At 38.1% G+C, this 15545-nt stretch overlaps 1 protein-coding gene across 1 annotated transcript; it reads right to left on the reverse strand.

Annotated features, from left to right (window-relative positions):
* Positions 1-1600: 1600 nt before the first annotated feature.
* Positions 1601-5779, reverse strand: LOC136233240 (uncharacterized). Its single transcript, XM_066022858.1, has 3 exons — positions 5645-5779; positions 2794-2923; positions 1601-2654 (listed from the first exon to the last, which is right to left on the reverse strand). Exons 1-3 carry the CDS (start codon positions 5747-5749, stop codon positions 1756-1758), a joined length of 1134 nt encoding a protein of 377 aa, XP_065878930.1. The 5' UTR covers positions 5750-5779; the 3' UTR covers positions 1601-1755.
* Positions 5780-15545: the final 9766 nt, after the last annotated feature.

Here is a 15545-nt window from a genome sequence, read left to right on the forward strand (position 1 = left end):
TGTCCCCGGAACACGTCCGAGATTTCGAATCCTCTACTGAGCTCTTTAAAGGTAGAGCCTTAAACCTTTTACAATATCAGCAATTGAGTATGACAAGAGTACCTTCCTCTATACTTCTACTCAATCCTAATCTCTCCGCTGAGTACTTAAAACCGAGTACTCAGCCTCTCCTTTCTATCTCTAGAAATGATAAGTGTTTTTGTCCTAATACAAAGATGTGCTAAGACACTTTAGACGATTTACAATCACTCTAGACTTTTACACAGATATGAAAATGTAGTGTAAGAATTTTGCTTTGCTTCTTGCTTGCAGAACTAGTAGAGATTTGGTCAGCGTAATGGCTTGATAAAGTTCGGTATGTTGTGAAGCTTGTGATGGCACTATTTATAGAGACGTCTGGTCATTCGGTCATTTCGAATTTCGAAATAACCGTTGGAGGGAAACGGCTATGTGTCGTTGTCATCCTGACTTGCACAGAGCTCTCGGCCAATCACAATCGTGTATCTTCTGTCCTCGGCCAGCTCAGCAGATGGTCTCTCCTTTTATGGTAAAGTCAACTGGACAGCATACTGTGTCGTCTGAACTTTGCCAAAAGAGGAAACACTTTGTCTGGAAGTTTTCCTTTGACAGCTGCTGTCTTGTACGCTTTGTCGAGACTACTCAGCAGCTTCATTGTGAAGTTGTTCCTGAAGGTCTTCTAGATCCTTCCGTTTGCTGAGTTGCGTTTTGTTCAAAACGGCAACGTCTTGACATACGCGGGCCGAGTGTACTGAGTTGTTTGACTTGGGCATTGACTTCCGTATTGGGCTTGGGCCTTCCAATCCTTATGACTTATAACATTTATACTCAACATTGAACAAACACATTAGTAGAATAAATCAAAGCATTTAAACTTAGTGTGTTTAGAATATGTATTTTAATTTATACTTAAACAATTTTGTCAAATCAAAATTATGTGGAAAGGTGTTTCAACAATATGTTCGTCAACATGTAAAATGTTCATCAATTAGCTACATATATATTAGGAAAAAGTAAAATAATAATAATAATGTGGTTTGTCCAATTTACCGTGATTTAAAAGTTTGTAAATATATATATAATATGTTTTATTTACAAAGTATTTTTATTTACAAAGTATTTTAAATTAAACTGATCCCCTACAACACAAACCCCTAAATCGAAACCATAATATGATAGACATTTTATGTTTTTTTATTAATTTGACAGTTTGATAAATTAAATTGATATTTAGAGTATGTGTTTTGTCATGTAAATGTAAGATTGTCATCAAAACCTACCCAATTCCTTAAATACTTTGTTTTATATGAAAAAATAGCACGTACCTACCTCAATTTGCAGCTTTTAAACCACAAACCTCTATTTGTAAATAAGGACAATCTACGTTAACATCATTATTATTATTATTATTGTTATTATTATTATTTTTTTTGAAAGGATTATTATTATTTATTTATTTATTTACTTTGCCCTATATATTATGTCTATCAGTCAAACTTAATTAATCAGTTTTTCTACTGCATAAGGGGGGAAAAAATCTCTGCAAAAAGTGAATACATTTCTTAAAAGAACAAACTTACAATGACAAAATTGATCAGTGAATTAGCACCTGATAACTAAACAAGATTAATGATTAGATTAGATTAGACTAGACTAAGCTAATTAATTACAGCAGCTAATTACATCAATAGTTACAGAGAACATAATCAGAAACTGCAAAAAAAAAATGTAATCAACTCAGCAATAAGTTCTTAGCTCATCAATTAAGAAAGGAATCTCAGTATGATTAGCTATGCTTCGGACGAACTCTCTCGGAACCAAACATTTCTCTTCTGAATACAATTTCTCTTGAATTTTCGGAGATGTGACTAGATTTTCGAGTTCATTTGACTGCGACTCATCCTTATTACTCCGAATTTGTTGCATTAGTTGAAGAAGTTGAACCTGAGCCTGCATAAACTTGACGTAATTGAACGCAGAACCGAGCATTTCAGCAGTGCTCATTTTATTCCCTCCTGGAATAAGCTTTCCAAGCTCCTGTGTTTTTTCTGTTATCTTCCTTCTCCTTTCTCTTGCTGCTATACTCTGCGCTGATAAGCTCCGTCCACCTCCACTTTGTTTCTTCATCATCATATGATTATTCTCACTCTCATTGCTGTTTTTTCCCCACAAAACAACTGCTGCTGGAAATGGAACCGTGGAGTTAAGTTCCGGCATGAATGCATCCGAGTAATTTCCATTTCCAATATATCCATCAGACATATTATAGTCCTCAGAATAGCGATTTTCGGACTCGAATTCTTGGGGAGGGAAGGAGATTAAATTGTGTTGAGGAGAAGACAAGTATGGAAGGAGATTTGCTGCTATGTTCTGCTGTCCGCCGCTTTGTTTCTTCATCATCACATGATTATTCTCACTCTCATTGCTCTGTCCTTCCCCCAAAACAACTGCTGGAAATGGAACCTCGGAGTTAAGTTCCTGCATGAATGCATCGGAGTAATTTCCGTTTCCAACATATCCATCTAACAAATTATAGTCCTCCGAATAGATCTGTTCGGACTCGAATTCTTGGAGAGGAAAGGAGAATAAATTTTGTTGAGGAGAAGACAAGTATGGAAGGAGACTTGTATATGTATCTGAGTATAAGTATTCATCACAGAATTAGGTAAATTGCCATAAAAATCAATTTCGTTATGCTCGTTTGAAGATCATAGTAGAATTTTTGTAAAAATGTTGATCTATAACATAAAGAAAGAATGAGAAACAAGTTCTTACCATCAAGCTCAACCATAGGCTTCTTAATTACAGGCTTGAATCTACCATGTCTTCTCTCCAGATCCGTCAAAGAAGTCCGTGCAGAGCCACCAGCTCTCCATTGCGTAACAGGAGCAGCAAAATTGCCAATCTGAACATTGAATTAGACAGTCATTTCATCAATTAAAGCATCTAATCTTCATGATTTCTAAAATAATAGCAGCCTATTGTGTAACAGGAGCATCAAAATTGCCATGCTGAACATTGAATTAGAACGTCATTTCATGAATTAAAGCATCTAATCTTCATGATTTCTAAAATAATAGCAGTCTATTGTGTAACAGGAGCATCAAAATTGCCAATCTGAATATTGAATTAGAACATCATTTCATCAATTAAGCAAAATTGCCAATCTGAACATTGAATTAGAACGCCATTTCATCAATTAAAGCATCTAATCTTCATGATTTCTAAAACGATAGCAGTCTATTGTGTAACAGGAGCATCAAAATTGCCAATCTGAACATTGAGTTAGAACATCATTTCATCAATTAAGCAAAATTGCCAATCTGAACATTGAATTAGAACGTCATTTGATCAATTAAAGCATCTAATCTTCATGATTTCTAAAATAATAGCAGCCCATTGTGCAACAGAAGCAGCAAAATTGCTAATCTGAACATTGAATTAGAACATCATTTCATCAATTAAGCAAAATTGCCAATCTGAACATTGAATTAGAACGTCATTTTATCAATTAAAGCATCTTTCTAAAATAATACCAGTCCATTGTGTAACAGACGCAACAAAATTGCTAATCTGAACATTGAATTAGAACCTCATTTCATCAATTAAGCAAAATTGCCAATCTGAACATTGAATTAGAACGTCATTTCGTCAATTAAAGCATCTTTCTAAAATAATACCAGTCCATTGTGTAACAGACGCAACAAAATTGCTAATCTGAACATTGAATTAGAACATCATTTCATCAATTAAGCAAAATTGCCAATCTGAACATTGAACTAGAACGCCATTTTATCAATTAAAGCATCTTTCTAAAATAATACCAGTCCATTGTGTAACAGACGCAACAAAATTGCTAATCTGAACATTGAATTAGAACCTCATTTCATCAATTAAGCAAAATTGCCAATCTGAACATTGAATTAGAACGTCATTTCGTCAATTAAAGCATCTTTCTAAAATAATACCAGTCCATTGTGTAACAGACGCAACAAAATTGCTAATCTGAACATTGAATTAGAACCTCATTTCATCAATTAAGCAAAATTGCCAATCTGAACATTGAATTAGAACGCCATTTTATCAATTAAAGCATCTTTCTAAAATAATACCAGTCCATTGTGTAACAGACGCAACAAAATTGCTAATCTGAACATTGAATTAGAACCTCATTTCATCAATTAAGCAAAATTGCCAATCTGAACATTGAATTAGAACGTCATTTCGTCAATTAAAGCATCTTTCTAAAATAATACCAGTCCATTGTGTAACAGACGCAACAAAATTGCTAATCTGAACATTGAATTAGAACATCATTTCATCAATTAAGCAAAATTGCCAATCTGAACATTGAATTAGAACGCCATTTTATCAATTAAAGCATCTTTCTAAAATAATACCAGTCCATTGTGTAACAGACGCAACAAAATTGCTAATCTGAACATTGAATTAGAACCTCATTTCATCAATTAAGCAAAATTGCCAATCTGAACATTGAATTAGAACGTCATTTCGTCAATTAAAGCATCTTTCTAAAATAATACCAGTCCATTGTGTAACAGACGCAACAAAATTGCTAATCTGAACATTGAATTAGAACATCATTTCATCAATTAAGCAAAATTGCCAATCTGAACATTGAATTAGAACGCCATTTTATCAATTAAAGCATCTTTCTAAAATAATACCAGACGCAACAAAATTGCTAATCTGAACATTGAATTAGAACCTCATTTCATCAATTAAGCAAAATTGCCAATCTGAACATTGAATTAGAACGTTCATTTTATCAATTAAAGCATCTTTCTAAAATAATAGCAGTCCATTGTGTAACAGACGCAACAAAATTGCTAATCTGAACATTGAATTAGAACATCATTTCATCAATTAAGCAAAATTGCCAATCTGAACATTGAATTAGAACGCCATTTTATCAATTAAAGCATCTTTCTAAAATAATACCAGACGCAACAAAATTGCTAATCTGAACATTGAATTAGAACCTCATTTCATCAATTAAGCAAAATTGCCAATCTGAACATTGAATTAGAACGTTCATTTTATCAATTAAAGCATCTTTCTAAAATAATAGCAGTCCATTGTGTAACAGAAGCAGCAAATTGCTAATCTGAACATTGAATTAAAACATCATTTCATCAATTAAGCAAAATTGCCAATCTGAACATTGAATTAGAACGTCATTTCATCAATTAAAGCATCTAATCTTCATGATTTCTAAAATAATAGCAGTCCATTGTGCAACAGAAGCAGCAAAATTGCTAATCTGAACATTGAATTAGAACATCATTTCATCAATTAAGGCATCTAATCTTCATGATTTCTAAAATAATAGCAGCCTATTGTGTAACAGGAGCATCAAAATTGCCAAGCTGAACATTGAATTAGAACGTCATTTCATCAATTAAAGCATCTAATCTTCATGATTTCTAAAATAATAGCAGTCCATCGTCTAATAGAAGCAGCAAAATTAACAATCTGAACATTGAATTAGAAATTAGAACATCATTTCATCAACTAAAGTAACCTAATCTTCATAATCTCTAAAATAACAGCATTGAATTCTTCACTCCAAAAATTAATTAAACACAAAAACCAAGCTACTCACTGATGATATGAAGCCAGTTTTTCCACGAGAGAAACGGGGAGAGGTGGCGGAGGGATTAACGGCGGCGGAAGGGAACCCGGCGTGAAGAAGAAAAGGAGGAGCCATGGAGGAGGAGAGTGAGTGTAAATGTAAGTGTAAATGTGAGTGAGTGTTCAGTAGAAAAACATGAAAAGTATATATATATAGTTGTTGGAGGGTATAATAGTAATTTAAAAGAGGAGGCGGTTGAAATATCCGCCGGGAAAGGTGGGATTTGTTGAAATTTTGTAAAACAGAAAGAGTAATGATAGGATAGGTATGAGAAAAATGTGTCAACTCAACTGCTGCAGTCAAGGCAAAAGTTAGTTCAAAGACACGATATCGTTTTAACTGCCGGGTCAGCTTGTCTACGTGATCTTTAGCAGCTCAGCTCACCGGTTTTTTATTTTATTTCCTCAGTATGTTTTGAGGGTAAGAGACACGACACCGTTTTAACGGCCGGGTCAGCTTGTCTACGTGATGTTTAGGTAGCTCAGCTTGTCTACGTGATGTTTAGGTAGCTCACTCAGCTCATCTAGCTCAGCTAACCGTTTTTTTCTTTTATTTTCTCTGAATGTTTTGAGGGTAAATTACATCTATGGCCATTGAACTTTATCCATTTTAATATTATGTACTAAATTTCAATTCTTAATAATATGACCATTGAACTTTACATATTTTTACACCGGTAGTCACTCAACATCTCAAAACGACCGTTGACGGCCTTAAAATAAAAAATTCAAAGAGTTAATGATATCTAAAAAACTTTAATTTTTGAAAATTTTCGCTTTTAGATTATTTAGGTGTTGTTTGGGTAAGCGAGTAAAAGTTAAAAAAAAATATGATTTTGGAAAATAAAAAATATGGATTCATGTTAAATGACGTTCTGAACAACTTTAAGTCTTGAATAATTTTTTTTTCCATTAACGGTTATTTTAAGGAGTTAGTTAAAGTTGAGTTACCATTAGTGTTAAAACTATGGAGCTATTATTAAGAATTGAAGTGGACAGTCTTGATCACATGCACCTTAATGAGCATGTAGAATTTGCTCATTCACTATTAGATCTAGGCTTATTAGAATCCTAAAGTGGAGATTCAAAGCATCATGAGACTTAGATTTAAGGGATAAGTACAAAAAAAATGCCTGTGGTATACCTGATTTGCGAACTCGGTCCTGTGGTATTTTTTTTTATAAACAGAGGTCTGTGTTACAAACCGTTAGCAAACAGAGGCTAAATTGACTAACGGTGTTAAAATTCAAAGAGAAAAGAGTTAATTTGGTCATTATATTTATTTATTTTATAAATTAACCCCCCTAATTATCACAAATAAACCCCAAAATCAGAAAATAAAAATCAAAAATACCTTCTTCTTCTTTTTCTTCTTCTTCTTCTTCTTCCTCTCTATCTTCTCTTCGTCTATTTTTTCTTTTTTTTTCGATACCAGATTTCCGAAATCGGAAATCTGAAAATTCCAGATTTCCAAAATCGAAAATCTGAAATTTCCAGATTTCCGAAATCGGAAAGATTTCCCAAATCAGAAATCTGGAAATTCCAGATTTCTGGAAATTTCCAAAAATCTGGAATTTCCAGATTTTGGAACTTAAAAAAATAGAAGAAAGAGAGGAAGAAAGAGAGGAAGAAGAAGAAGAAGAAGAAGAAGAGAAGAAGAAGGTATTTTTTTTTTTTTTTGATTTTGAGGTTTATTTGTGATAATTAGATAATTAGGGGGGTTAATTTATAAAATAAATAAATATAAAGATCAAATTAACTCTTTTCTCTTTGAGTTTTAATACCGTTAGTCAATTTAGCTTCTGTTTGCTAACGGCGTTTAGCACAGACCTCCGTTTGCAAAAAAAAAAAAACCACAGGATCGAGTTCGCAAATCCGGTATACCACAGACATTTTTTTTGTACTTATTCCTAGATTTAATAAACCTAGATCTAAAGGTAATTGAGCAAATTTATTTGCTTATTAAAGTGCATGCCAAAATTTTTAGATTGTAAAAATAGATAAAATTTAGTGTCATGGATGTAATTTATCCAGAAGGTCTCAACTCAACTGCAGTCCAGCAAAAGTTAGTTCAAAGACACGACATCGTTTAACGGCTGGCTCAGCTTGTCTAGGTGATGTTTAGGTGGCTCAGCTCGCCGTTTTTTTCTTTTATTTTCTCTGTATGTTTGGATGTTGCAATTGCAATACCCTTTTATTTCCTTGTTTTCTTGGCTTAAGTGGAAAAAGCTTGATAGCAATAAACTATCAAAATGTTTCGATGGATGCTTCAATTTATATAAAATATTCAATTAGTTTTTTTTGAATTTACGTCAAATTTAATTAATTAATCATTCGGTTGTAAAAAAAAAATAAAAATTGTACGTGAAATATGTGTTGCACGCGTCTTAAAATATTATTACATAATTTACAAAATAAATTAAAAAAGAAGTTATTGTTTGCTCAACTGTAAAACTTGTTTTCTCTAATATTAGAACTCCATACCCCACTTGGGTTAGGTTCCCAGGCCTTCCTCTTGAATACTACAGTGATAGATTCCTGAACAAGATTGGTAGCCTTGTTGGAAAGGTCCACCATGTTGATAAAACTACCATTGGGGCAGTAAGAGGCAAGTTTGCCAGGGTCTGTATTGATATTGATCTTGCTAAGCCTCTTCTTTCTCAATTCTGTATTCAGAATAAGGTTTTTCATATTGAATATGAAGGTATACACAATATCTGCTTTGAATGTGGTATGTTTGGCCATACATTTGAGGGATGTCCTAAGCAGAGGAAGGAGGTGGAGGAGTTGGTGCAACCTATCATAGGCGGAGCTGAGAAGAGTCAGGGGGAAGAAAGGAGTTTTGGGCCATGGATGCTTGCCAAGAGGTCAGTGAGAAGGAAGCCACGTGCTAATGTTATTTCTAATCATTCGCCGGATATCAGTAGGAAGATGACTACGCTCCAGATTGCTCCTGAGATCAAGGTTAGACCCCCGGATATCAAGAAGGGGAGTGAGGCTGGTGTGGACTCAGCATCTGGCTCGGGGTCAAGGTTCGGTGTCTTGTCTTTGGAGGAAGGTCAGGAATCAGATCCTTCCAATGAGCAGATTGATTTAAGCATGCCTGGTCTGGAATCGGCCGAGCCTGCTTCTAGTCTGGGTAAATCTATTAATCCTCTCTTTGTCTCTAATGCTAAGGACAAAAGGAGCTCCCAGTCTCTCCCTTCAACAGGGGAAGGGTCGAGTAATAAGGCTTGTTCTCTGAATCCTCCTGTGGATGCTCCTATTGGAAAAGCTATAGGAGTGAGTAAGATTAGCATGAAGAAACTCAAAGTGAAACCTAAGAAGAACCTTAATGGGTTAGACTCTTGGGCTAAAAGGAGACCTTCTGGGACCTCCTCTAGGCTCTCTGGAGCCCCGAATAAGTACCTTATCTAGGGTTTGGGCTTGTGTTAGTAGTCTTCCTTTCTGATGGACTTCTTTGCTTGGAATGTTAGAGGTGCGACGAGTAAGGCAACCCGCATTCATGTTAATGATCTTATTAAACAGTTTAACCCTTCCTGTTTTGTTCTTCTAGAGACCAAGGTCAGTGGAGCCAAAGCAGATGAGGTGGTTAGAAAGTTTAAGAATTGGAATTGTGTCAGATCGGAGGATACTGGCCGGGCTGGGGGGATTTTGCTCTTTTGGAAGCCATGTCTAGTCAATATTGATATTGTTAGTATGGACTGTCAGTTCATCCATAGTAAGGTGTGTTACCCTGGTAATAAACCTTTCTTTGTTACCTTTGTTTATGCCGATCCTGTTTTGTCTAATCGTAGAAGGCTGTGGGAGATCCTTCATTCTATTAGCTCTAACATGGTGGAGGCTTGGTTGGTGGCCGGGGATTTTAATGATATTGCCCTTTTGAGTGATCAGAGAGGAGGGGGTAATCATTATGTGAACCAGTGCCTAAACCACAAGCAAAGTATGGATCTGTGTGGGCTTTCAGACCTGGGTGCTGCTGGCCACAAATTTACCTGGAAAAGAAATAGCTTGTTTGTTAGGTTGGATAAGGTGTATGCTAATGTTGTGGCAATCTGTAGGTTTCCTGAGGTCAAGGTGCCGAATCTCTCTTTCCGTCACTCTGACCATTGCCCTATCCTCATAAATTTGGTCAAAGGTAACCGGCTGAAAGGTAACAGACCTTTTAGATATCTTGTGGCTTGGGATTCTCACCCCGACTTTAGGAATTTTGTGAAAAACAATTGGCATCCCAACTCTGATGTTCTCCTCGCTGCTGAGGAATTCAGGAGGAAGGTGGTTGGATGGAATAAAGACATCTTTGGCCATATTATCAGGAGGAAGAATAAACTCTTGAGGAGGATGGAAGGTGTTCAGCGTTGCTTGGAGGCTCGCTTCGACCATAGCCTGAATGGTCACCTTAGAGCTCTCTAGAACGAGTTGGAAGCAGTGCTTAGACAGGAAGAGCTTCTGTGGTTCCAGAAGTCTAGGAAGGCCTGGATTCAAGATGGGGATCGGAATACCAGGTTTTTCCATCTCTCTACGATCATTAGGAGACAGAGGAATAGGATAGATGCTATCAAGGACGCTAGTGGCGAGTGGATTTTTGAGGAGGAAGACATTCGTCGCCTTGCCCTTGAGTTCTACAAGGACCTGTTTAGAGAGGAAGCGGTGGACTTGGAGAGTGCCCACTCTGGTATTTCCTTTCCTCGTTTGGGGGAGGATGCTATTAAAGATGCGTTCCATCCTATTGACCTTAAAGAGATTGATCTGACCTTCTCTAGCATCGGTCCCACTAAGGCTCCTGGGATTGATGGTATCCCCGCTAGTTTCTATCATAAACACTGGGATACTGTAAAGGAGGGCATATACAGTTTTGTGTTAGGTGTTTTTGGTGGTTCTAACCATATCAGGTCGGTTAATAAAACCCTCCTCGTCTTGATTCCTAAGGTTGTTAAGCCGTCCTCCTTCCTCCAGATGAGACCCATCAGTCTTTGTAATGTTTTGTATAAAGCTATTACCAAGATTGTGGCTAATAGAATCCGGAAGATCCTTCCGGATATAATCAGCCAGAATTAAGGGAGCTTTTTTCCTGGAAGACAATTGATGGATAACGTTGTTATTGCCCAGGAGGTTGTCCATTCTATGAAGATTAAGAAAGGTAAGAAAGGGATCGTGGCTCTCAAACTGGATCTGGAGAAAGCCTATAATAGATTGAACTGGAGCTTTCTTCTGGATAGTTTAGCCAAAGCTGGTATCCTGGAAATCTGGAGGAATTTGATTGAGAAGTGTATCTCCTCTCCTGTTTTCCAGGTCATGATCAATGGGGACATGTCGGATGAGTTTTCTCCGTCCAGGGGAATTCGTCAAGGAGATCCTATGAGTCCCTTCCTTTTTGTTATTGCCATGGAAAGACTGTCTCACCTGATTCAAGAGGCGGTGTGCAAAGGGACTCTCCACCCTGTTTCTATCAACAGATATTTGTTGGTCCCTTGTAAGGTTGTAAGTATAGTTCCAAGGGGGGGTTAGGAACTATTTAAACTTTTTTCGCAATTAGAGCAGACTTCTTTTTCTAAGGAAAAAGGTTTTAACAGCGACGCTGAGTAAACAGCAAGATACTGGCTTAGTCAACAGGTGACTAGGTCAGTTTCTTAGCTTGAGTCAGGAGATAGCACTTGGAGTCTATTCCTGAGCTCAGACGTTTAACGCGCACAACTCAATTTGACCTCTTTAGTTGGTCAGTTTTGATTATTTAAAGCAAGCAATATAAATAAGGAGTTAAGGTAAGAAATACTTCACTCAGCAGATTTATCCAGGTTCGGCTTCTTCTAAGCCTACGTCCTGTCCCCGGAACACGTTCCGAGATTTCAAATCCTCTACTGAGCTCTTTAAAGGTAGAGCCTCAAACCCTTTACAATATCAGCAATTGAGTATGACAAGAGTACCTTCCTCTATACTTCTACTCAATCCTAATCTCTCGCTGAGTACTTAAAACCGAGTACTCAGCCTCTCCTTTCTATCTCTAGAAATGATAAGTGTTTTGTCCTAATACAAAGATGTGCTAAGACACTTTAGACGATTTAACAATCACTCTAGACTTTTACACAGATATGAGAAATGTAGTGTAAGAATTTGCTTTGCTTCTTGCTTGCAGAACTTATGTAGAAATTTGGTCAGCGTAACTGCTTGATCAAGTTCTGTTTGGAATGAAGCTTGTGATTGCACTATTTATAGAGACGTCTGGGCATCGGTCATTTCGAATTTCGAAATAACCATTGGAGGGAAACGGCTATATGTCGTTGTCATCCTGACTTGCTCAGAGCTCTCGGCCAATCACAATCGTGTATCTTCTATCCTCGGTCAGCTCAGCAGATGGTCTCTTCTTTTATGGTAAGGTCAACTGGACAGCATACTATGTCATCTGAACTTTGCCAAAAGAGGAAACACTTTGTCTGGAAGTTTTCCTTCGCCAGCTGTTGTCTTGTACGTTTGTCGAGACTACTCAGTAGCTTCATCTTGAAGTTGTTCCCGAAGGTCTTCTAGATCCTTCCGTTTGCTGAGTTGCATTTTGTTTCAAAACGGCAACGTCTTGACATACGCGGGCCGAGTGTACTGAGTTGTTTGACTTGGGCCTTGGCTTCCGTAATGGGCTTGGGCCATTTAATCCTTATGTCTTATAACAGTTTTAACTCAACATTGAACAAACACATTAGTAGAATAAATTAAAGCATTTAAACTTGGTGTGTTTAGAATATGTATTTTAATTATACTTAAACAATTTTGTCAAATCAAAATTATGTGGAAAGGTGTTTCAACAAACTCCCCCATTTTGATGTTGGCAAAACTATTCAGCAAGGAACTCAGTATGAGCTCCCCCATGATAGTTGACCTAGTATAATTTAGCAAACTCCCCCGTAATGATTGAGCTACTGACTTAAGTTTTACTTGAAACTTGTAAGGGTTTACATGAGTAAATTTAAGGTCAGTTTTCAGATTATAGGTCAGCTATTTCAACATATTCTATCTATTCAGCATTAAGCGGAAGGTTTAATCATATAGAGCGCGCTGAGTAATTATTTGTTCAATGAGTTCTTATCAGAATGTTTTATAAACATATAGGTCAATGTCAAACATGTTATCAGCATTTGATTTAGTCAAATAATTTTACAAGTGTTAAACATGGCTGATTTAATTGAAGATACTTAATAACTCAGTAATTAGCAACATATATATCGTAACTTAAGATTTGAAGATGAAGATAAGGATATGATATATTGATGGAAGTCATTCATTACACAGCAACACATAACCAGATAAGGCAACAAAAGATTACAACTATATACTGAGCTAGCCTATCTATTTCTTTTTCTTGTGTTGTGAAGATTGACTTCGCTCATACTGACGTCGCTCATGCTGAGCTCTAGCTGCTTGCACTTTCTCCCCCGTTTTGTCAACTTCAGGGAGCTTGAATGCATCGGTTAACACAGTGCGAGTCAGTTCCTGAGAAAGCTCCTTTAGCTTCTCAGCGCTCTCATTTATGCCATCAAAAATGGCAACTCCATCTGCTGAGACCTCTACGGGTATGCGGAGATCAACAGCACTGAGCATATTTACACTATAAGCTTGAGCTTTGGCTTGCCAGATAAGAGCTTCAGAGAGGCCAGCAAAGATTTGGTGGAATGTCTTCAAGAGAGCTGAGTCATAATGATGACGTTGGATATTGTTATGACGGATGTGGTTGAAAGATTGTTGTGCGAGAGACAGCAACTCATTCTGCTTCAACGCGTCAGTATCCATCTCTTTCTTATTTAGATTAAGCAGTCTTATAGCCTCACCGATTTGCTCTACTGAGCACTGACTGTATGACACCATTTGCTCGTTGGTCTTCAGTTGCTCAGTGTGAAGCTGAGCAAAGAGCATTTTGAGTTCAGAGGAAGTGGCGTAGTCAGTGTTTACAGCGGATAACTTCTGGACTTGGTGATGGAGAGAGTTCAGATGTTGAACTGTTGTCAGCTGTATTTCTGCCAACTTGGCAATAGAATCCTGCTTAGCTTGCTGGGCTTGGAAGGATAAGACGACATTTAGCAAATCTTTAAGTCCCTTAACTTCATTTAGAAGCTGAGTGACCTGAGAGAGCTGAGTAGTCTCGAGAATAGTAGAACCAGCAGCAGGAGGAGTGGAATGTTGAAGTTCCCGGATTAATGCTTGCACTGAGTCGATGATCTTTTTGCCAGACTCAGTGGCATTCAGATGGACATCAGTATGACCAGAAGGAAGTGGAGTAAAAGGAGTACCCTGGTCAGTGACTGGATGAGTTTGCTCAATCTGCACTTGAGTTGGAGGAATTGTTGATTGATCAGCAGAGAGGTTGGTTGTGGAAGTAATAACCCGAACACTGTCTGTGCTGAGTGCGGAAGGATGGGGAGTCAGCACCATGCTTGAGGAGACAGCATGAACAGTGGACAGTTCAACCTGACTGGTTGATGTTGCTGAGGCATTGGGGTCGGCATGTTCCTGTTGAGAATAAACAGAGGCTTGCTTTTCCAATTGCGCCGATGTAGTGGAAGTGGATTGGCGATTGAAGAATTTAAGTTGGACGGTAGAAGGGTCCTTAGTTGTCTTAAAGAGGACAATGTTAGGAAGAGTTGGAAGTTGCACAGGAAGTTCAATGACTGGTTTTTCACTGGCCTTGACCAACTTTCGCCTTCTGCGAGGTGGAGTGTCAGTAGGAGCAGGTTCTTCTGAGTGAGTAGGAGAGGATCCCTGTTGCTCAGTATGAGTCTGGTCAGCTTGCTCTTCAACTTGATCAACAGTATGTTGGTCAAGTACTTGCTCAACTCCCGCAGCCAACTCAGTGTCGATATGCACATCTCCACCAGCTAACCCAGTGTTAGCATCCTCAACTTCAATTTCGCTGGCATATTCCTCAGAATCCTCAGCGGCATCCTGACCGCTGGTTTCTTCATCTTCTTCCTCAGTACTATCTCCATCAAGTTCTTCCTCAACTTGGGAGATGAAGTGGTCATCTAACTGGACCTCAGGTTCCTCAGACTCAGCATTGGTACCTTGACACTGGGTGAAATGAGAATCACCTGGTACAATGAAATCGGTTAGCATGACGTCCAGAGGTGCCAGTGTTGAAGGCTTCTGCTTCTTCTGAGGTAGCTCAGCAGCTTCCTCAATGCCAGGCTCATCTTGCCTGCTTCTTTTCTCAGCTGACTTTCCAGCTAACTTCTGCCTCTTTGCTGGAGACTCAATGTTTTGTGAAGGAGTCTCAGCAGATTTCCTCTTGCGGGAAGCAGGGGCCTTAGATCGTCGCCCTTTCTTAGGCTCAGCAGTAGATTCCTCAGCTTGGTCAGTTTGACCAGCAGCAGCAACTTTTCCCTTCTTCAAGGGTTGTCCAAATTTCAGTGCCCTCAGCGAGGCAGCTGTGATCTCAGTTCCTCTGAAGGATTCCTCACCTTCGAGGTCGATCTTGTGGTCGATGAGAATCCTGGTGATAATTGATCCTAACCTCAGTGTGCCCGTGCTGCGTAGGAACCCAGCAACTAAGAAGACCGGCATGTTGATGGCGGTGTACGTCAGCATGTGCCATATGAAGCACTGTTCAAAGTTGGTTGCTGATGTAGTGCAGTTGATCTTTGGGTAAATGAAATAGCTCAGCAGGTAGTGAGCCATCTTCTGGTGCTGTCCCATTGAAGATGCTGAGATCTCTCCTGAGTGACCCTCAGGTTTGTAGAAGGTATGGACGTAGTTGGTTTTGTCCTGATCGCCTGACTTCCTCAGCCTTACTCCCTCAATTTTGAGCTGGAGGAGATTTCCTATGTAGAGAGGGTTGACGAAGATGGTTCTCCCTTTTACCTCGGTGCATAGGTAGTCAGCATTGTCATTAG

Source organism: Euphorbia lathyris, chromosome 6 (genome assembly GCF_963576675.1).
Source record: "Euphorbia lathyris chromosome 6, ddEupLath1.1, whole genome shotgun sequence".
NCBI lineage: Eukaryota > Viridiplantae > Streptophyta > Magnoliopsida > Malpighiales > Euphorbiaceae > Euphorbia > Euphorbia lathyris.

Excerpts from the sequence above, each read along its gene's own strand:
- LOC136233240 (XM_066022858.1), bottom strand. The coding sequence starts at position 5,749 with ATGGCTCCTCCTTTTCTTCTTCACGCCGGGTTCCCTTCCGCCGCCGTT. Across the intron at positions 2,924-5,644 it reads AAACTGGCTTCATATCATCA|ATTGGCAATTTTGCTGCTCC; the intron begins GTGAGTAGCTTG and ends TTCAATGTTCAG. Across the intron at positions 2,655-2,793 it reads GCCTATGGTTGAGCTTGATG|ATACATATACAAGTCTCCTT; the intron begins GTAAGAACTTGT and ends ACTTATACTCAG.